The sequence below is a fragment of the Ursus americanus genome, chromosome 26, assembly GCF_024610735.1.
Source record: "Ursus americanus isolate L20-20 chromosome 26, mUrsAme1.1.p, whole genome shotgun sequence".
NCBI lineage: Eukaryota > Metazoa > Chordata > Mammalia > Carnivora > Ursidae > Ursus > Ursus americanus.
Genome location: NC_142152.1, coordinates 33,479,455 through 33,502,377, shown reverse-complemented (window position 1 = coordinate 33,502,377; position 22,923 = coordinate 33,479,455). Strand labels below are relative to the sequence as shown.

At 49.9% G+C, this 22,923-nt stretch overlaps 1 protein-coding gene across 12 annotated transcripts in view; it reads right to left on the bottom strand.

The window, feature by feature from the left end:
- Positions 1 to 22,923, bottom strand: part of DGLUCY (D-glutamate cyclase) — a 73,768-nt gene that overhangs the window by 27,722 nt on the left and 23,123 nt on the right. For 8 of the 12 annotated variants that reach the window (XR_015721859.1, XR_015721860.1, XR_015721861.1 and 5 more), the window contains exons 3-10: positions 18,119 to 18,245; positions 16,660 to 16,789; positions 12,522 to 12,675; positions 10,556 to 10,754; positions 7,916 to 8,056; positions 7,371 to 7,518; positions 6,093 to 6,215; positions 2,574 to 2,777 (exon numbers count right to left, since the gene is read on the bottom strand). Coding sequence is in view for 8 of the 12 variants with exons in the window: in XM_045807617.2 (XP_045663573.2) it covers positions 2,574 to 2,777; positions 6,093 to 6,215; positions 7,371 to 7,518; positions 7,916 to 8,056; positions 10,556 to 10,754; positions 12,522 to 12,675; positions 16,660 to 16,765 (1,075 nt within the window). In the remaining 4 variants the exon portion in view is untranslated. The remainder of the gene's footprint in view (positions 1 to 2,573; positions 2,778 to 6,092; positions 6,216 to 7,370; positions 7,519 to 7,915; positions 8,057 to 10,555; positions 10,755 to 12,521; positions 12,676 to 16,659; positions 16,790 to 18,118; positions 18,246 to 22,923) is intronic. The other 4 variants (XM_087856185.1, XM_087856186.1, XM_087856184.1 and 1 more) reach the window with 3 other exon arrangements.

Below are 22,923 nucleotides of genomic sequence, written 5' to 3'. Positions count from 1 at the left end.
CATCTATCGTTCTTGAGGATTAACGATGCTCCGTAATAGACAGTATTGGCACGTTCGGACAGTCATAAATCTGCCTTTCCCCCACGCCTCACGCTTCAAACCTAGACACAGTCTGCACAAGCACAGAAGGGGGGGTTGTGGATGACCTCCCGGGTCATTTTTATTAAGCTGGGGTGCACTGGGCCTGCAGTAAATTTACTTCCCACTTACTTTTTTACCTGAGCTAATGGCAGAGTTAATAATTCATCTTCCCTCATGACCCTTGTGCTGAATGGAAGAACTGTCAGCCTGGGTAAGAAGGTTTGTGAGGGAGAAAGTATTGCAGAAATTTAAAAAATATCCACCCAGGGGATCAGCTACGTAAGAGGCTCCATGTACACAGAGCCACGAGTTTCCATCTCTATATATGCATGTATCCTAAACGGTGCATCAGTGGTAGGCATGTAGGGGTATGGGGTAGTGGTAGGGGTTATATGCAATAGAAACCGTACTCTCTGTTGTAAGAACGAATGAATGAACAACCTAGCAGACAGACAAAACATCAAAAAGGTAAGCTTTGTAGTTTTGAAGGAAGTTTTGCTACTGCAGACCTTTGGTCCCCAGCCCAGGGGAGAGAGCAGACATTTTTAAGGCTGTTCTACACTGTTCGATTCTTGGCCACAGTGTTAGTTCTCACAAAAAGGCACCCAGCTTGGTAGCTCTATGAATCTGCCCAGGTGCTGTTCTCTGGACCAATGTCACTGTAATCGGCTCTGTCTGGGTGCTGGGACTTGGCCAGGAGGCTTGACCTCTCCAGGCTGGCCTCACTCCTCTGCTTTCTACACAGACCCCACCACCATCTACTCGGATATCTGCTTGGCAAACAGGGGTCTGATGGGCCGACAGGGAGATCACATATGCCTCCTCCAGAACTTCAAAGTACAAAGAGCACCCAGGTCAAGAATTACGGCCCATGAGGAGGTGTGAGCCAGGAGAGGCCAGAGCACGGTTTTAACTGGCCTGGTGGGGCTGTGATACACCATGTGAGCTCAGATTCCAATTTGTCCAACACTAACTGATCGTGGGCCTTGGAGTCAGTGGGTCAGTGGGTCAGTCAACGTCTGCTCCCATCATGTACCAGGTGTGTGGACTTGGGCAAGTTTCTTAACCCTATATGCCTCAGTCTCCTCATCTGTTAAAGGCAGTTAGTAATAGCTGCCTTATAGGGTCAGGGGAAGAATTTAAGATGAAACGTGCTTAAGCTTTTAGCACATGCCTGGCCCGGAGTAAAACTCAGTAGATGATAGCTGTCATTCTTATTACTACCACACTCCCAAAAAGGAGGTCTAGCTGTTATTTCTCCTGTTATACTGATGAGAAACTGAGGAAGAGAGGGGCAGGGAAGGCTGCACCCTCCTCTCTGGAGCCTTTGCCAGCAAATGGATTGCATTTCCGTGCACATCAGCGCCCTCTGCTGGCCACCCGGGATTGGGATTGGCTATTTGGCTCTTCAACCACCAGGCAGAGGGAAGAGAAAAGCCCCTCAATTAGCTTGCAGCCAACCTCCTCCTAATTGGAACCAGAAGACCCACAGGGATCCCAGGTCTAGAAGCCAGTGGATCACAAGCCACAGAAGGACTATTCTTTCTCTGAGATGCAATATATAACATACACGTTAGCTGCAAACACTTATGAGGGTCCTGCCCCACCAGCATCCTCAGGGAAGCAGGGATCTAGCCCCCACCCGTACCTCTGCTGTCCGGGACAAAAAATCTATTCTACGCCCAACCCCAGGGCAATGGCATGGAAGGAGATTAGGGACACAGGGATGACTTTAAATGGTGGCGGTTGATGACCTAGGAACCATACTACTCCCTTTTTTCTTACCATCCCAGTCCCAATTTAGTCGTGATGGCAATGTGCCCAGCTAATAAGCTCGCCTTCCAAACTCCCTCTTATGTTTAGTGTTGAAAATTTAGGGAGAAAAACATAAGCTAAAAAAACAAAATTCTTCAAAATCGAACTACCCAGAGATCATCAACATCAGGATTTTGGTGCCTTTACTTCCTTTGGGGATTCATATGCACTATAAGCATTTAAAAAAAAATCACACTGTGGGAATGCACAGTAGGGGCAAAGAAAGAATTTAGGCAGCTGACCCTTGTAAACGGAGGCGGAGGTGGAGGGGAAAGAGGACTCAAGCAAACATCTTAATGATTCCCAAGGAATTTTTTGAAGAGTTTGGATTCCAAACACCTTGAACCCTCATTATAACATTGTTTTTGAGGTTTATGCTTTAGAATGACCTTATAGGTGAAAACTTACCCCTCATTGGATGAAGTCTCAATTTCCATAATTTAATGAAAAACGCTATAGTCTAGTAGCCTGACATTAAGGCTATGCCTATTTTCTGGATAAAATAGCAATCTCTTCTCTTTGATAGTGTTAGCTAAATAAAGAGGAATACATTCTTCTCTCTCTCTTTTAAATCCATACTGTAGATGCATGTAGTTTTCATGCTGCCTTTTTCACTGACCATTATACCAGTGATGCATCTCTCCAGGTCCTTAAGGTGAGAACGCTTTGTTCCTTACCTGGGTCTACGGCAATGATGCTCTCTAGCTCTCTGATCTTCCGAACCGCCGGAGCCGACGCCATGCTGTAGTGCAAAGGATCTTGGGAAATGCGATGGACCTCTGGAATTCCCTCAGGGGTCAGACAACCGGCTGGAGCCTCTGTATCCTTCAGGTTGGTCATGACCGTGCAACCCGGTGCACTGGTGAAAGCCAGTGGGGTCTCTAGAACACACAATCGGACGGACTGAGCCCACTCCATGAAATTCAGTCCATTCTCAACTAGCCCGCGGCTGACGGGCAAGATGGCGCTGGGCACCGACTCCGCCAACAGCGCTCCTCACACGGCTTGTTGCCCCGAGTCGGAAAAAACTAGCCGCTGGCTAGATGAAGCCCCACTTAACCAGGTGCCTCCAATGATTAGGGAAGTGAAGATGAGCCGAGCGTGGGAAAAGAAGGGAGCTATAGCCGCAGCTACAGATAGGAATTTCCATCAATTTAATCCTGTGGGTATCAAAGTACTTACTGAACTCTTACGGGTGCATGAAGCCACCTTTCTGGACTTCGCTAATAAATAGCTCTCACCGAACGTAGCTTCTGTTTTTCCCATGGCACTTTGATTTTGCCTTGGTGTCTGCTAATTTCGTTCTTTAAAAAACTCTCCCGTACTAGATTCCGGGCAATGTGAAACACTCTAGCATCGTTATTAAGAGCGTGGCTTTCGTGTGCCAAACAGAGTTTGAGATGAGACTTTATCCTCTCTAAGCCTGTTTCCTTGGCTATAAAATAGTGATAATGCTTCACATGGTTCTTGTCAGAGCTAAACTGGAAAATGCACATAAAAGTGTTTTTGCAAAGTGGTTTAGAGTGAGCCCTCGGTAAGTGATGGTTTGCATTACTGAATCAGGGGCTGTATCTCACTCGCTCGATGTCCCTGTGCCTGGCCCGTTAGGTGCTTCATACTTATTACACTCAATTTACATCATCTGCTTTCTTCGGTGTCATTATTATCCTTGGGTACTTTAACCCCACTCAGCTGTGTGCTCCCAAAGAAGAGGACCATTGTTCATGGATCTCAGGGTGCTACATGGCAGCTTGCACATAAAAGGGGCTCCGTGTGAACTGGGAGTAAATAACAGTCTTGGATTTCACAGAAAACAGTAATACTTTTTTTTTTCAAATTCAACAGAAAGCCAAAGTTAGTCAACACTTCAGAAGGAAAACCGCCTGATAATTGCATGAAGCATTCTAACTTAATTTTTAGAGAGGCAGGAATTAAGGATTTTGATGAATGCAATCACTGTTTTTCTGTGTTTTGGACAGAACCTACAACTGGTCGCTCTAACACCAAGCTCAGAGTGTGACACAGGCTTCTGCCCCATTGGCTTGAGGTGTGTAGCAATGAATCTATCGCTAATAGAAGTTTATTTATCTATTTTTTATTTTAAAAAAGATTTTATTTATTTATTTGAGAGAGACAGAGACAGCATGAACAGGGGGAGGGGGGAGGGAGAAGCAGAAGCAGACTCCCAGCTGAGTGGGGAGCCCGATCGCAGGACCCCGGGATCATGACCTGAGCCTAAGGCAGGCGTTTAACCGACTGTGTCACCCTGGTGCCCCGCTAATAGAAGTTTAAATATTGAAGTTTGAGCATGATTTTTTAAAGATTTATTTATTTATTTTTAGAGAGAGAGAGAGAGAGCGCTAGTGGGGGGAGGAGCAGAGGGAGAAGGAGAGAGAGAGAGAAGCAGACTCCCCGCTGAGGGCAGAGCCCCACGTGAGACTCAATCTTACGACCCTGAGATCACAACCTGAGCCGAAATCAAGAGTCAGATGACCAACCACCTGAGCCTCCCAGTCACCCCAGCATGATTTTTGTAAAATTAGAAATATTCAAGGTCGTCCCTAAACCAGTGATGTCATTTGGCCTCATTTACAAATCCGGTGTGCTATTTCAAGCAGAGCTAACGGGCTGCAGGTTGCTGGGATACCCGTGGCAGTGAGCCCGCTTCTGCAGCGCACCCTTCGTGGCTGGTGGCAGGAGAGGGATGACACCATCATGCTGGACAATATTTACCACACGTGTATGAATGTGTGAACACACATGAGCATACACACACACTCAGAAATGACCACAAACTCCCTGAGACCTGTATCTTGTCTCGTGCAGCATTGTATTCCCAAGATCCGGGTCCCTGTCTGGCACATCGTAGATGCCCAATACATTTAATGTTAAATAAAGGAACAGGGGCGCCTGGGTGGCTTAGTCGGTTAAGCGTCTGCCTTCGGCTCAGGTCATGATCCCGGGGTCCTGGGATCGAGCCCCACATCAGGCTCCCTGCTCTATGGGAAGCCTGCTTCTCCCTCTTTCTCTGCCTGCCGCTCCCCCTGCTTGTACTCTCTCTCTCTCTCTCTGTCAAATAAATAAAATCTTTAAAAAAAATAAACAAACGAATAGAATGCCATGGATCTTAGCATTTATGCCTCATCACTATATTAGAAATAGTCTTCATCGTGAGGCCATTCTGATAGCTAAACTTATATGAATGCTTTCAAAAAAATTAAAGTAACATTAAATTCTGTGATTTGTAGTGCAAGTGTGGCTGAGCTGGCTAGAATTTTCTGATGTCTACTAAATGGGCTGCAGTAGTTATTAACGTTTCTGTCACATCCCTACCTTACCCGTGAGCTAGTTACGGCACCCTCGTGTGTCTCTTCATTGTAATATCACCCTACGTCTTTGAAAAAAATAAATGGACAGTATTGCTTTAAAATGCAGAGCCCCCCCTTATCAAGATTTGTTCCAAGACCCCCAGTGGATGTGAAACCGCACATAGTTTACATAGACTATGTTTTTTCCTACTCATACATCCCTATGATGAAGTTTAATTTATACATTAGGCCCAGTAAGAGATTAACAGCAATAACTAATAACAAAATAGAGCGATCACAAAATACACTAATAAAAGGGTTGTGAATGTGGTCTCCCTTTCTAAAAATATCTGACTGTGCTGTCCTCACCCTCTTCTTGTGACGATGTGAGATGACAACACGTGCATGTGATGAGAGGAAGTGAGGGGAGTAATGTAGGCATGTGTCATAGCATGAGGCCACTATGACCCTCTGACGATTCGTCAGAAAGAGGCCCATCTGCTTCTTGACTGCGGCTGACTGTGGGTAACGCAGAACTGCAGGGAAGGAGGGCCCCTGTGCCCTGCAAATACCACATGAGGTGGGGTGTTTAGTGGTGCTTCACTCTTGTTTTCAAAGCCCCACCAACCTTCAAAACGTCTCAGAAAGTCAAGCTAAATATTGGTCTTTCTATTAGAATGGACTGGGAGCCTTGTGTAGGTGGGACTATATTTAATCAAACATACAAGGTGCTGGTGAGACCCAGCCCCGGGACATCTGTATGTCTTATTTTGTTTTGTGACTCCATTTCTTAAGTCTCTACACTGCAGGTCTAGGCTTCCGAGAACTAAAGACCCACCCGCTTCCATCCTGGGTCATAGTCATAGCCCCCTTTAAGCCCGGACGTACTGCAGCTGCTGACAGCTTCGAGACTGGTCATCTGAGAAGGCCAGAACACTGGGACGTCCCCTGGCTGGCACGCCACAGGATCCCCATAGTCAGGTTTGGAAAGGTCTTTGATTCCCAACAATTCTACAAATAGAAGAAGACAATGAATTCTATGGGTCCTGCCCTGGCAGGTCCCATGCAAGTTGAACACATTGAGTAGTTTATGTTTCTTTCTCCCAGAAAAAACTCTAATCATAGGATTGCTGTCGCTGGTAGTGGAGAAAAGGATTCAGGACTTTAACAATCCGGGACGCTGGCTAGCTTCTAGTCTATTCTGAGTAGTAGAGTTTTAGAACAGAGAATCTCAGACCCCTGCCGTGATTGCCGGGGAGGGGGGGAGGCCCGGGTGCACTCAGCCTGACACCTGGTGCAGATTGCTCACCAAGCCAGCATTTGTGAGCCAGCGTTTATCTTGGTACAGGCTGAGTCACATAACACAGGCCTCAACTCGGTCACTTGACCACCAACAGCGTCCCTACCCCTGGCTCGGCATCAGAAGGCTCCCGAGGACAGGAAAGATGGATGTGTTGGGCCCAAGCCAGCTCCACTGATGAGAAGACAATTCAAGGATTCTTTCAGCAATGCACTTTGCTTTGGGTGGTCCTGAGATCTTTCTGTGAGGGAGGTGGCCAGTGCTGACTGCCTCGTTAGAGAACGCAGGCTTGGTCTGATTCTGCTTGTTACACAGCTGAGCGAGCTGAGGTATGGCGAGCTCCAGCTCTCACCCGAGACCCAGTCCCAAGCTTCCATCAGGTTCTCTGAGAAGCACAAAGAGGCCTAGGCAGCTGCCAAGCTTGGATCTGCTCCCTCACTCTCAGACTGAGTTAATACACCGGGGATCAGTTCAAGTTAACATTTGGAGCAAAGCCTCTCCTGCCCAAATATGCTACTGAACAACAGCCTAAGTTAGAGGTTGCTCTGAGCTCAAGTTCCAGGACAGTAGTTCAGCTGCTGCCCTCTGTCACCTGCTCCTCCCACCCCAGGTTCACCTGAAGTTCACAGGAGGTAATGGGTGAGGCTGGCCATTCTGCCCAGGGCGGCACTTTCAAACCTGAGCGGCCTCTGTAGATCCAGACCTCATGCTGTTGCGGGAGTCCGAGCCTCATTCAGGACCCCCGGGGAACCCCGGGGGGAAGACGAGGGCAAGCCAGGGGAGTTCAGGAGCACAGCAAGTTCCCGTCTTCTCGGGATGAAGTTCAAGGGTGGCTGTCAGAATCATGAATGAGAGTGGACGCTCACCTGGGTCACCGATATGAATGGGTTGTCCCTTGTTTCCCACAGAGCAAGTGGCCTGCACCAGCTTTTCCAGCTTGTCCTTGGGGATGGGCCTCATTGTGACCACCAGGGGGCAGCAAAAGCCAGCCATGGCGGCACAAGGCACTGTTGTCTGAAAAGAAATCAAGGAAAAGATGTTGAGAAACAGAATTGACACAGATGGAAACCCTGAGCACCAAGAGTTCAGGGCAGCTGAATGAAGGAGGGGGTCCAAGTAGCTATTCTAAAAATACAGCTTCTACTTTCATGTGACATAAAAATGAGAAGGTCTGCTGGTAATGATTGGTTTAAAACAGAGAACCTTCACTTTGTGCTGTGGACACTTCTGGTAGCCTGGTGCGGCTACGGACCCCCACTCCAAGTAAAGTTTTTAATTGCATAAGAGGAAATGCATAGGTTTACAAAGGAAGCCAATTATATTGCAAATGCAGTTATCAGATTATGAAAAATTGTGATACAGTGATATGTCTGCTTCATTAACAGCTTAAGGAACAAGATGACAGATGGACCTTTGTAATTATGAAGTAGTGATCAACATAGGAGATTTCTGAGATATCAGGAAGAACTGCCATGGGACACGAAAATATCTGGGAGTTCTCTGGGCAGCCAGAGTCACAGTATCTCCTGGTACAACAGCAGTTCGTTGCCTGCTTTCAGAATGGAAGGAAATACTCAGTTTCAGTTTGAGGCTATGACAATCAAAATGTAATTTTTTTCATCCTGTCCCATGGGCCTCTGAATTTTCTCCATGGACTTCAAAGGGCCCGTGGACCACAGGTGAAGACCTCTGGGAGAGTCAGAGGCAGAGCAACTCAAGGGCAAAGGATCTCGCGGGAGGCACTGGGGTCCGCTCTGCCTCCTGTGCCCAGACCCCACCGAGCTCTGCCTCGCTCCTCCTGCCTCAGGATGACCTGTGTGACTTTCTCTGGTGGTGGTGTTTTCTCCCCTGAATGGTTTCTGGTCGCTGCAGTGGGGCTTATGAAAGATTTAGGACATGGCCAGGATGATGATCCGCGGGGAGAGTCGTGGCTGCTGCCCAAAGGGCTTGCTGTTGGCACAGAGGGGGAAAACATGCCTCCCCCAAATGCACCACTTCGGCATACTGATTATTTTGAATTAAAGTTACTTGAGAAAATGCCAGTGGAAGAAGAACACTCTGACACCCCTCCCCCTGCCCCCCGAAAAGCAGGAAATAAATCTCCCACGTGAAGGTACCCTCTCTGTACCAGGAGGGTAGAAGGCATGCTTATCGCCAGTGATGGGAAATCCAAGGCCAAGAGGGCTCTACCAACAAACCTTGCGACTTCCTCACTAATTCACTACCCCAAGCCCAAACTTCTCTGTCTTGTCAATCCTTCACAAATTCATTGTTTTTTTGTCTGAAAGGCATAAAAGCCACCTGCTTTGGTCACTTCTTGGAGCCTCACACCCTTGGCGCTCCTGTAGGTATGACGCTAAATTTGTTTTTTTCCCACTAATCTGTCTTATGTCAATTTTAGTAGTAGAGCCGCCGAAGGACCTCGAAGGAAAGAAGGGACAGGCTTCCCTCCCCTGCAGCACTCTGGCTGTGTCTGCCTGGTTGGCGTCTGAATCACAGCACTTGGAAAGGGACACAGGTCAGGGACTTTCACGGGGGACAGGCAGGGCTCCCCTCAGGGCCAACGCTGAATCCAGGAGGGCTGGCTGGCTGGCCTTTTTGGATAAAGCCCTGGGCCAGAGGCGACCAAGTTGAACCGAAGCCTATTGGTAAGTGCGGTGTCATGAGAGAAGCGTGGCTCTGCTGAGCACGGACTGGGGGCAGCGCCAAGCACTCTGTGCCAAGCATCCCTTCCTCGTCACACCTCTACTGTGACATTTTACAGATGGGAGCCGGGGGTCCTGGGCTCCAGGCTGGCTTTGGGAAGTGGCCAAGTCCTTTTCTCTCTCCAGGCTTTAAGCTCCTCATTGAAGTGAAAGCAGTGCGTGACATAGCTGCTGTAAATGGCCGTGCGTTTGGGGGGCCAGACCCTGCCCGGGAACCCCCCACCCCATTAGCTGCACTTCCACCCCCCACCCTCCCCTGCCTTTGGAAAACTGCTCGGGCACCTAATTTACACATGAAAATTGCTTCTCGGGGAGCCTGGGTGGCTCAGTGGGTTAAGCATCCAACTCTTGGTTTCAGCTTACGTCATGATCCTGTGGTCATGGGATCGAGCCCCACATCAGGCTTTGCACTCAGCATGGAGTCTACTTCAGATTCTCTCTCCCTCTCCTTCCCGCTCACTCTCTCGCTCTCTTTCTCTCTCAAATAAATAAATAAATAAATAAAATCTTAAAAAAAGAAAAGAAAAGAAAATTGCTTCTCATCAGAGGCAACTCAGGCCTCCCTGGCAGGAGCCCACACTGGGCAAATTGTAATACCTGGGAGCCCAGGACAATATCTGCGGTCTGAGGCCTCCACAGAGAAACCCGCAGCCAACTGCCCCTCCAGCACGGTGGCCTCCCGAGCTTTATACAGACGTCCCAGGAGGGCTCAGTGGCCGAGGGAAGCTGGTTCTCTCCCTTGACGAGCAGTGGCTGGTGTGGAACCGCAGAGACACAGCAGGGGGGCGACCCCTAACAGCGCCCGTGTCTCGGAGAGGCGCCCACCCTGCCTTTTGACCACCGGGGGCCACCGCCGGCCGAGAACATGACCCAGCTCTCCCGATAGAAACCCAACCCCACTGCCAACGGGCTGGCCCAGGCTCTGCCCCAAATCCCCGGGCCTTCCACCGGCCAGGCACGTTCTCCCCGATGCCAGCAAGTTGGAGCCAAGGAGGATTTTCCAAAAGCTCACTGAGATGATCTGAGTAAAGGAGCCAGACAAAACTCCCAAGTTTGGTTTACACAGTTGCAACGATCTGTCTCTAAGGGCTTGACACCTACGCTCAAGGCCACATGGGGTGCTCACAGGGAGCCCACTGGTGGGCGGGGGAGAGGTTGGACATCCTATTTTCCTGGTGAGGGGACAAGCTCGGAGAGGTTGCACACCTGGGCTGCACACCGAGAAAGAAGCTGAGCTGGGGCCACGTCGGTCTCCTGCCTCCCGTGTCAGTGTCCCGCCCCCCCGAGAAAACGCAAGGTGACCCACCTGTTCAAGTCATCCTGCCCCTTGTCGATTGTGTCCTTACCTTGTAGGCCCCCACAGGACCGTGTCCCACCGAGTCTCCTGTGGGGAGCCCCACCTTCTCCAGGGCTGCTTCTGGGGAGAAGCCACAGTCCAAGAAGAAGGCCACCATGTCCCCCAGCTGCTCCGTGTACTCCTCCAGTGAGGTCAGGCTGCCTGTGCAGGCCCCAAGCTCGTACTTCAGGAACCGGGGACTGCCCGCCCTGGGGACACAAGGGAAAGCTCACAGGCCCCAGACTCATAACGGCCCCGGACTATGCATTGCTTAAAGGGATGCGGGAGAATGAAGAGGATGTGTGGAGCTGAAATTTCAGGCACCTTACTGGCATCCTTCAAATCATGCTGGATGAGAAACTGTTAAATCAGCGTGCATTTAATGTAGTCCCATTATATTTTCTATAACCTGAGCCCAAGATCAGCCAAACCAGCAAGAAAAAAACCCCAAAACCAGTGGTGCCCTCTCTGCCACTGAGGCAGGGCCAGCAGACCAAAGGGACAGAAGACACGTGTCTCAAGAAGTTTCCAGGGCTAGCAGTGGGTGAGGTCTTTCTCTTTCCTTAAAGAAACTTTTCCGTAGAGTTGAAAGATTCTGGTTATAAGCCTATTCTTCATTCACTCCAAAATCATTTTGCAGAGCCATTCCTTCATGCCAGGCACAAGCCAGGTGATTGGACCATAGTGACAGAGAGGACACCGGCCCGGCCCCTAAGAAGCATGCAATCCTACATTGGCAACACAAAATACTTGCAACACAGAGCAGTGAGTGTTAACAGTCCAGGCAGAGGAGTGACCCAGAGAAGGGTGAAATCCATTCTCTCCCACAAAGGGGGTGGTGCTGGAGCTGGGTCCTGAAGGATGAATAGGAGTTCACCAGCCGGACAAGGAGGAAAGCACATCCTAGGCAGAGGGAGCGGTATGTGAACAGCATGGAGGCTTCAAACATGTGACCCACTGGGCGATGATCTGCTCTAGGAGTCCCTGAGATGGCAGCATGGGGGTGCTAGGGAAAAACATAAGGTGCCGATCTCGGGTGCGAGTGGGGTCTCTGAGGGACCCTCCCACCCCAGAGTCCACAAAATGATAAAAGAAGAATGTTTTTGAAAAGCTTTCTCTTTGGGGAAAGGGCTGGGGATGGCTGGAGTGTCGGGGTAGGGGAGGACACTGAACAGGGGCCAGGTCATTACAGGTCTTTTTTTTTTTTTTTTTAAGATTTTATTTGTTTGAGAGAGAGAGCACACGCATGTGAGCAGGGAGAGGGGCAGAGGGAGAAGGAGAAAAACAGAGTCCCTGCTGAATGCAGAGCCCGATGTGGGGCTCGATCTCACAGCCCTGAGATCATGATTCTGAGCCGAAATCAGGAGTCAGACGCTCAACGGACTGAGCCACCCAGGCACCCCATACAGGTCTTGCTACCAGGCTAAGGTGCAAGCCACAGGAAGGCACCGAGGATTTGAAATGGGACAGTCGTGTGATCAGATGTCGCATCAGGAAAAGTCGCGCTGGTGGGTCAGGGGAACACAGAGAAGATGTGAGCCTGAGCCGGGGCGGGGGGAGCAAGGCGGGCTCCGTGCGATGCTACTGTGGAAGCAGAATGAGTAGAGCCGTGTTACAGTATGCTCTACTTAGGGCTGGGAGAACGTACCGCACAGGGTCAATAACGGCTCTCTCTGGGTATTGGTAATACTAGTGTTTTTCTTTTCTTCCTCATGCTGTGCAGACAGGTTTCTGGCCTGGGTGACGAAGTGGGTGGGTGACGGTGCCAGCAGCATTTCTGCAGCCAGTGCGGAACTTTCTGGGTGATCCCCAAGATGTTTTCCAGGGCAGGGGCACAAGACAGGAACGGGTAGGGATGGGAATGGAGGGGAGGACAGCTCGTTTCTGAGCGAGTCATGAGCGAGGCTCGGTGCCAGGCACGGAGGGTCCCTGTAGCTGGACACAGAGGTCCCTGTTGACACTCCCAAGCACTTTACCTGGGGTCCGGGACAGCATTCAGGGCAGGCAATGACCATGTGTCTGGCTCGCGGAGGCCCAGCAGGGGCAGAGGGCCACTGTTGGCTTGGCAGAACTTTTCAAAGGCTGGAGCCAGGGACCGGTGCAGGACCACCACACTGGCCGGTCGGAGCCCTGGGTTTGGCAAGAGAAGACACGTGCATAGTCAGTTGCTTCTTGGTAAAGCCTTCTAATCTGAACTCCTTCTTGCAGCACAGCCCAGAAAATGCCCCTAAGCGTACAGCGTGGTGAATTTTCAGGAAACGAACACACCCTGGTTGTCAGCACCTAAGTCAAGAAACACCGTTATCTACGTCCCAGAATCCCTCTGGGCCCCTACGGTCATCACCCCAGCCCCCGCGGTAGCCACTACCCTGACTTCTAACAACGCAGATTACTTTTGCCTGTTTTCATCTGATGGAATCTTACAGTGAGAGCCTTTTGAGTCTGGCTCCTGTCACTCCACCATCCGTTTCAGAGATCCATCCTTACTGCCGTGTTTGATGGTAGCTGGTTCATCCTCGGTGCTGGGCGATATGCTCATTACCACAATGTATGTACCCAGTCCTGTTGCAGACGGACATTTGAGTGGCTTCCGGTTGGGGTTATTATAAATGGGGTGCTGCCCTGAGCATATTAATACATGTATTTTGGGGTACGCGTGTTTGGCACAGACCTGGGGCTGTAGGGGAGATGCACATCCAGCTTTAGTAGCTCTGCTAAGCGGTTTCCGAAGTGTTCTGTTGCTCTGCACGGTGAGTTCTTGCTTGCTCCCTGTCTCCTCCAACGCTTGGTGCTGCCCGTCCTCTCCGCTCTAGCCACCCCAGCAAGTGCTCAGTGGCGTCCAGTGTGGGTGTAGTTGGCATTGCCCTGAAGCCTAAAGCAGCTGAGTGCCTTTTCGCACGTTTGATGAGCCATTTGGGTATGCTTTATGGGAAAGAGACTGCTCGTGTCTTTTGTCTGGGCAGATTCTTGGCTGAGCAGGCTCCCCGAATCCTTGACTCTCCCTCCAAGCAGACGGCTTCCTGCAGCGATGGAGGAGGACCCCCCCTACTTGCATGCCATGACCCCCTCTGGGGGCATACAGCCCTCCTCTGGGATAAACAAACCTGTGTTTGAATCCTGATTCTGCCTCTGACCAGCAGTGTGACCCTCAGCCTTGGTACCCCCACGGATGAGATGGCAGTAATGACGCCCACCTCAAGGAGAACCCCGTGAGTTCATTCCTGTGTGTCAATTACTCAGCACACAGGCATACAGGCAGCAGGGGCTGGAGTTACATTCATTCAACGGAATCTTGTGTAGACATTTAAATTATGGTACAGCAGAATCTTTAATGATATGAAAAGATGTTTGTAACATACGGTTAAAGAAACAATACCAGATAACAAAACAGTATGTTTGGCATATTCTCCTTTTAATAAATTGATGAGAGAAAGAACTAGAAGGAAAACATCTCCATGTTAATCATGGTTATCTCCAGTGACAAGACTGGGTGATTTTTTATGTTCTCTTTTATGCTTTTTGTCAATATTCTCAAATTTATGTAATAAATAGGGATCATTCTGTAACTGGAGAAAAAACAAACAAGAAAAGTTATGTGGTTTTTTTTTAAAGGATTATTTTCTTTAAAAAGACCATCCCAACGAAAAACGTAATTAGGCTGTTTTGGAGAAATAATCTTGGTGACAATTCTAAATGCTCAGTTTGCTGTATCAATATGTGGACATCTCTTTTCCACAATCATACTGTCAGCTAATACTTTCGGAGGGCTTATTCCATGCCAGGCCGTCTGTGCGAAGTGATTTATAGATGTTATCACTTGTATTTTATACACGAGGAGAACAAGGCTCAAAGGGATGAAGTAACTTTGCACAGCTGGTACGTGGCACAGCCAGGATTTAAGCCTGAGATGGGGGGGACCCCCGAGTCCCTCTTGGGTCACCATGGGGCTGCAGGCACTGGGCCTTCCTAGGATGGGCCCACCATTCTCTCCGGCACCTTCCTCCTCGGGGATGGTAGAATGAAGCAGCTGCAACCATCCTCAGGGAAAGTTCGAGGACCAGCTTCTGCTCTAACGGCCTGGAACTCATGACCTCAAACCCTCAGTGCCTGCCAACGCGGCAGACTTTCAAAACGAGGGCAGACTGCACACTCCCAGTCCCCGAAAGCCCAAGGAAGCTGACTGCATGTCTCGAGCAAGCCCAGCGTGTCTCCAAAAATAATCTGGAGTGAGCTGGAAGGGAATTCAGCCAGCCTAGAAGCCTGGCTTTCCTATGCTGCCCCTTTCCCACCTCCAGAGCCTGTTGTGAGAGCAAATTGGGTTTTTAATACCACAAATCAGAGAGGTATTATGTACACAAAGCTTCTTTGTTTCCTTTTAAATGAAATGTTCGGAGGGCATTGTGTTCTGGGTTCATTCATCTCCACTGCTGCTCGGAGAGTCCCCCGAGTTGTCCCCAGTAATAACAGGACACCAAGAGAGGGCTCTGTGGCAGTGGCTTTTTGGAGGGGGTGGTGGACGCATGAGGGGAGGGTCTAAAGTGATTGCTGCATCCCCTGGGTCTCTCGAGCTCTATCTAAGGTCATGATGGCTTTTCCTTTGTCAAGAGAAATGAAGTGAGTCTTCAGAGTCCTTTTACTTCAACGCAAGGTTTTCCTTTTTTTTTCTTCACTTTATGTCCCTTTAATGTTCCTAATCTGATGTAAGGGCCTGGAAGACATAGTCCCACACTGGAGGGTTCCAGCCATTCTGCAAAATGAGCGTCTTTCCTCATGGCACATTCCATGACAGTGGCCAACTTGGATGGACCGTCTTAGCCACATGAGCTCAATTATTCCTCCCAACAGCTCCTTAGGGAGGATTGTATTGTTACTTCCAGTTTCCAGGTGAGCTTAGAGAGGTCACACAGCTCACCCACAGCTATGGCCAGTAAGGAGCCAAGCGGGGACTCGCACCCAGGCTCTCCGATGCATTCGGCTCTCTTGGCTCCCCGAAGTCCTAGCGAGCAGTGGGGTTCAGCTGGTGTTCGCTGGTACGTCATGTGTGTGTGTGAGGGGTTGTGGGAGACTATTATGGTTTTCTATAAAGCACATTCCCCCATGTTCACAGCCCAAGAGGCCCCTTCCCTGTTGACGCTGTCCTTCGCCGCATGCCTTGTTTTGACAATGGGACGTTAGGAAATGTGACACAAGCAGGTGTCTGATATGTGCTAATTGGAATCCTGTGCTACCTTGTAAAGAAGTTGGGCTACCACTGCTGGGGAGGCTTCACGGCGACAGAGAAGCGTTAGGCCAGCCCCGGCTGCTCCCGATCCTCCCAGTGGACACTCCAGACACGTGAGGAAGGAGCCATCACAGACGGTCCGGCCTCAGCAGGCAGGACAGCACATGAAGCAGAAGACCCACCCTGCTAAGCACAGCCTCCTGCAGAATATGGTTTAAGCTGCTGAGTTTGGAGGTGCTTCGTTGTGCAACAGTAGATAATTCTATGGGCCCAGAAATAGCCACAGAGCCAGACATGTCAATCAACAAAGAAAACCGTCCTGCTGTAGCGCTGGAAACCACGCTGCCGGTTTCCCCTCTGGCGGTTCCCATTACCAGAAAAGTCTTCCTCGTCATGAAATTTTGCTGGCACTGGGCTCAGGGGCAACTTTGATGTCTGTTTTCTTTCACAGGACCTTTCAGAGCCTTGCATGTCCCGCGTCACTCTGGGAAGAGTCTGGGGAGATGGCGCCCCCGGAGGAGACCAAAACAGGGAAACTTAGTCCGAATCAAAGCCAAGTTAAAATGCAGTGTCATCTGGGGGCACCTTTCCCTGGAGGGAAAACCCAGCGGGCCCCATCATCTGGGGCCATTGGCAGTTCTCCCCGTGTGGGGTGACTGAGCAGAACTGTTGGTGCTGAGCCGTCCAATAAGGTTTTCTCACCTGAGTCTTCTGACCTACGTGCCAGAGCTCCTTCTGCGAAATTAAGTAGTGACCAGAAGTAATACCCTCCTGCCCTTACTTCCTGTTTCCCAAGCAGAAGCTGGAAACCTCAGGAATTCCTGGGCCCTGCACAGCTGGTATTTCCAGGGATTTTTTTCTTCCTTCTTTTTAAAACATCTGGCACCACTTACCCCCAGCCATGCCGGACACATGCCTGATGTTGGGTTTCCTTTGTAGAATCAAGCTCCTAATGGCAGGGGGAAGGCAGGCCTTCAGGCGGACTGTGAAGGTTATCATGCCGTCCTTGAAAGGGGCCAGACTCTGGGTGAAGGAAAGAAGGGGGACGAAATGAGAGGCACAGCTTCCCCCAAGGTGGCAGATTCGGCATCGGGTACCTATCACCTCCCCTCTCACCCTTGCTGGTCCTGCCCCGAGTGGGCGACGTTTGGAGCAAATTCTCCCCACCCACATTTCCACTCCCTTCATGTCTCAGTTGCTTGCTTGCTTTCTTCTTTTCTTTTTTTAAAAAAGATTTTATTTATTCATTTTGAGAGAGAGAGGGAGAGAGAGAGAGAGGAGGGGCAGAGGAAGAGGGAGAGGGAGAGAATCTCAAGTGGACCCCCGTCCCCCCCTCCCCCCCGCCACCAAAGGTGCAGTCAATGCGGGGCTCAATCCCACGACCCTGATATGACCTGAGCTGAATCCTAGAGCTAGATGAGCCACCCAGGTGCCCCTCCTGTCTTAGTTTCTAATGAGAAATTCCTAAACTTTCAAGACCTTTGCTCAAGCCCCTCACCTAGCCTGGAATGTCCTCTATCCCTCCCTCTCCTCAGAACTGGTTGGAATCTTCCCCCTCCAGGCAGCAGCCCCCGGGGCCCACACTGGCTGCTGCTGGGCCTCTGTGCCCCCAGACTGTTCTTTGAGCCACTGACTTTGGCCTGATGTTATACTTGACTCTGAATCCCCCCTTTCTCTTTCCCGGGGAGACCCCAAGTACTCGGAGAGCAGGGCCACCTCCTGGGCCTGTCCCAGGGCAGACAACGGCATGCCACGTGTAATCACAAATGAAACAAGAGGCCAGATTTTCTGTCTACGTGTGACTCCTGTTATTTAGAATTGGGTGCCCAGAAGGAATGGATTTTATGTTTTCTGCTTTATATCCCCTGCCCCACCCCCCTACGACTCTAGGTACAGTGCCTTACAGAGATTTTTGGTGAATGAATAAAATACTGTAGATTTTGAAATATAGAGGTGGTGTCAAAGTTCCAGGAAATTACACTCAGGAAGGAATCCTGTGTGTTGACTCCCTGTGAAAATTAATAAAAGGCAATCTTTCGTTTCAGTTTATAGTTTAGTTTAGAATGGGGTTGGGAGGCCAGCAGGGGGCGCTCGCGCCCCCACCCTACCTCTGGGCAGACCCCACAGAAGATCTACACCTTGCAAGTCCGATACTGTTTAGCTTCTGTTTTACTGCCCTAGCAGGAGGAAGAGCAACCGCCTGGTCAGTGACAGTCACCGCTCAGCCAATGAAGAGCCACTACCCTTCTACCCCGAGTGGGCGCCGATGGACTTTTTGTTTCTGTAACAGCCCTTCCAACCTCCCCCTTTTCTCTGGAAAAGAGCTCCCTCTCATTTGTTCCCCGGACTCGCCTCTGGACTTGCGGGTGGTTTGGCCAGAGCTTGCTCATCTTGAACTGAAATTCTCTGCTATCTCCGAATAAACCCATTTTGGCCGGTAAAATAGAAAGAGGTTTCGACATGTCAGCAGAATCTAGGGCTAGGTAGATGAAGAAAGGGAAAAAATGACAGAGATGAGAAGTATAGCATAGAGAATATGGTCAATAATATTGCAGTCCTTTTGTGTGGTGGACAGACGGTGACTGTCACTATCACGGGGAGCACTGAGTAATGCATATCCATTATTGAGTCCATATTTGTACACCTGAAACTAATATAACATTGTATGTCACCTATACAATTATAAAAAAATCTAGGGCTAGACAGTCACATCGTGTCAACCTCCAAGGCACAGCCCAGGTCTCCTTCATCTCAATATGCCGTGCGCCCAGCACTGTGCCTGATGCAAAAGTGGGAGTTTGGTGTTTGTTGAATGACTAGCTGACTGCAGAATGGTTGAAAGCAGGAATCCAGGGCAGTGACCACAGTGAAAGTTCTAGACAAGCAAGATTTTTCCTTAAAGATTTTATTTATTTATTTGAGAGAGACAGAGAGAGTGGGTGTGAGACAGAGATAGAGACAAGCCAGGGGTAGGGGCAGAGGGACAGGGAGAAGCAGACTGCCTGCTGAGCAGGGAGCCTGATGTGGGGATCGATCCTGATCCCAGGACTCCAGCATCATGACCTGAGTCGAAGGCAGATGCTTAACGGACTGAGCCACCCAGGGTCCCTTCCACGGCTCTTTCTGTCTAGAGAAGGACCCAATGAGATTCTAAACCACCGATTTGTGTGTTTTCAATTTCATAGACAGAAAGCCATGCAAACCCCACAGCTATTTTAATGAAGAATTTGAGATTGTATGAAATCTCTAACAAACAAAAGAGAAGAAATAATTGCCCTGGAAGGGGTAGAGATGTATTTTAAACCGACGGTGAGTGCTTTAATAGCCACAGAACAAAGTGCTTCGGGGACACAGGAGAGGACAGTTGGTCCCACAGGGCTGAGGGGGGTGTTTGCCTGGAGGGTCAGGTGAGGAGGGTTGAAGATACTCAGTATTAAAGCAGCTGCTTTGGCAGGTCAAGCCTGAGCTTGCCTGCCGGACGGAGAGAGCCCTCTGGGACGTGGCAGGCCTGACCTCTCGGCCAGGCATGCATCGCACCAGCTGACGTCCTGATGTCTGTAGTGCCCCAGGGTTGCAGCAGAAGGCTTAGCACCTCAGCCAGGCACTCAACAAAGGTCAAAGAGAGAACCATTCCATAATCAGGTGGGGATGGTGGCCAGACCCCTCTGATAATGGCCTTCACTTCATAGCTGTAGGACAGAATGGATTTTACCCCAAACCTACCGAAATGAGAGAGCCCAGGGGCACCTGGTAGCCCTTGCTCCTCATTGTTATTACTCACTAAGACAGCAGGTGGACGTGGGGTGCTGTTTTGCAAATAAACTGTAGCCCAAACACCAAAACCTGAGGGTGATTGCCTGTCGTTTCTTTTATTTATTTATTGTTTTAATATAAATTTAAGTGGATCTAGCTCATTCCTGTAATAATGTTGCTTCCCTGGCCTGGAGACAAACGAGTGTAGCTGGCACTCCTGCCCTGTGAAATGCACCCTGGGAGTGTGCCAGACACATGAATATCACCCACTGCTCATGTCGGGAGGGAAAGAGGGCTGAGAACCCCTACTTTACAGAGTCGTCCCCTCGAAGCGGGGGTCAAACAGCATGAAGTACATGCTCACTGGCTTCCGCCAAAGAAGTGCTTTCAATACACGACCAGAGAATATGCCCAATCATGTAATAAATGATAGCAGTCACCACCCACCATATATGAGAACCCACAGTGGGCCAGGCACCGTGCCAGACCCTCTCCCCTCGCTGGTTTACAACCATTGGTTCCTCACCACTGCCCCACAAAGAAGACATTGTTAACCCCATTATGGACAAGAAATGGGTCTTGGGGAGATCAAAGAAGCTCCCTAAAATCCCATAACTAGTAAATGGTAGAGCGCAACCCCAAGAACAAACTCTAAGTTCATGCTTATTTGGCGGATATTTACCTTTCTATGTCTATGTCTTTATGTACCATCCATCCATCCATCTATCCATCCATCCATCCATCCACCTATCCATCCATCCCGCCATCCATCCTCTGGTGTTAATAGGAATCACATCCTGGGGCGCCTGGGTGGCACAGTTGGTTAAACATCTGACTCTTGGTTTCTGCTCAGGTCGTGATCTCAGGGTCCTGAGATTGAGCCCCATGTCAGGCTCCGCGCTCAGCGCAGTCTGCTTCAGATTCTCTTTCCCTCTCCATTTGCCCCTCCCACTCATGTTCTTCCTCTCTCTAAAATAATAAATAAATCTAAAAAAAAAAGGAATCACATCCTCAGTAGGTGTAGCAGGGACCTTCCCTTCTACCCACACAAGGTGATTCCAGAGCCAGAGTCTCTTGAAATTGTGGGAGGGACTCAATGAGCTGACACATGTGAGATTCTTAGAACAGTTCTTGGCCGGGTCCACACTTAGTGCCCTGGAAGCCTTGGCTGTTTGTCACTCCGCACCCAGCATGCTGCATGGACTGCGGGGCATAAGACAGCCACAGCCCATGCTCGTGGGGGTCTACCATCCCCGGAGACAGACACGAAGCACATAATCATGGCTGTATCTGGCTTCTGTAGCTGTAACACCGTGTGCTGAGCACTCCCAAGCCACATGGACTGGGAGTGGGGGAGGAAAAGAGGCTGGGTCCACCAGGAAGAGCAGGGGTCAGACTAGCAGACGGGTGGGGAGGGGGCTTTCCAGGCCAGGGGACAGCATGAGCCAAAGCAGGGAGGCCTGCAAAGGTAACCGGCTTCCTGTGCCGCTGGGATATTTGAGATAAGGGAGGAGGTTGGGGAACATGGGTTGGGAGGGCAAGAAGAAGCCAGCTCCTGAGCGCTCCAAAGAGTGAGGGGGAAGTCATGGTGTTCGCAGCAGATTCGCGGTAGAGGGACTCGGTAAGACTTGCCTTTTACGAAGAAGGCTCTGGGCGCAGGTAGGGGACCGGACCTTGGGGCAGGCAAAGTAGGAGTCTGGCAGAGGAGAGGGGAGACCTGCTGAAAGATGAGCGTACAGAAAGTCTCACTCCTAGACGAGAAACTTGAAGGAGAGCAGGTGCCTTAACCCTTCATTTGCTGGGCTGGACCAGCCAGCGCTCACCACCCTTCCGGGCAGCCGCAGCAGTTGCTCTGCCGAAATGTGGCTACGAGGGGCGCCTGGGTGGCTCAGTCAGTTAAGCTTCTGCCTTTGGCTCAGGTCATGATCCCAGGGTCCTGGAATCGAGTCCTGTGTCAGGCTCCTTGCTCCACAGAGTCTGCTTTTCCCCCCGCTGCTCCCCCTGCTTGTGCTCTCTCTCTCCCTCTCTCTCTCTCAAATAAATAGATAAATCTTAAATAAAAAAAAAGAAATGAGGATAAGAGATCACACACACACACATAAGGGGGAAGGCTTTCTGTTTCCCTTCAGTTCTTCCAGGGAAGGACTTCCGATCTGCTTTATTCTTTGCTGTATCTTGGAAAACACCCAATAAATGTCCACTGTTGGGGGAGACAGGCAGAGCAAGTGACATGCACAAAGGCAACCGTGATGAGAGAGCCAGGGAGGCAGGAGAGAAACCATACAGCTCAGAAGCCCAGGGAAGCCAGCATTACAAGGAGGAATTTGTGGTCATGGAGGTCAAGGAGGATAAAACCCAACAAGTATCCATTGGCATTTGAAACTCACACCCTTTCTCCCTGACGGCCATGATGAAGTCATCATGGTTCTGTCGGTTAACAAGCACGGGGAGTACCCACGCCAGAAGCAGGATTGTGCTTAGCACCTGACCCTGAAGGGTACCAAAAAAATATAGTAGGAGACCCAGTCCATTTCCTTGATGTTCGTAGTCCGGCCAGGAAGATCTCACTTATTCACAAGCATAAGCAAATTCATAGAAATACAAAACTCCATTTCTGGTTTCTGTCGAGGTCCCCTGGATCCCTTGCGCAGAGTCCCACAACTTGAAAATGGAAGCACAGAATAAGTAGGTGTACAGACCTTGTCTTCACTCATTAATTTTTGTGGTGGGAGTTGCTCAACGTTTGCCAAGAGAGTGGCTGGTGACAGCCTAAATACAACGGCACATTTGCAAACTAGATGTTGCCCTAAGGAAGGAGCCATCCTAACTGTCCAAATATCTAATAAATTTCTTTCATTATAATAACAGAGACAAAAAATTAGAGGAAATGCTGGCAGTCCTGTTTAGTATTGTTTATCTAATAGGTCAGATACACACGCTCCTGATAAGCAGAAGATTGTTAACGAAACACGTACTTTTAACCAAAGCCAATGGTGCTCCTTTTACTTCCCTGTCCTAAACAATTCAGTCCTAAAGTCATTAGGTAGAACTGAGGGAGGTAGGAGTCCATGGTGGGGGAAGGAGGACAGGAACCATGGTGGCCCAAAGCAGGGCACTGGAGCTCAAGTGATGAGGAGGACATCCCTGGGGAGGGTGGCCTGGCCTGTGATGTCACGGCCTGATCAGGGCAAGGAGGGATGCTTCCTAGGGTCAGAGAATGGCAGCCTGGCATGTAGCATCATAGGGTAAGTAGTGTACCCACGTGTGTGTGTACATATATACTCCTTATCTCTGCCTGGGATATCGAAGGACCTCCCCATAAAATACCTATCCATTACAAAGAGGAAGAGACTAGTTTTATAGTGGAGAAACCTGGGAGACACCACCTTAATCATGTGATTAAA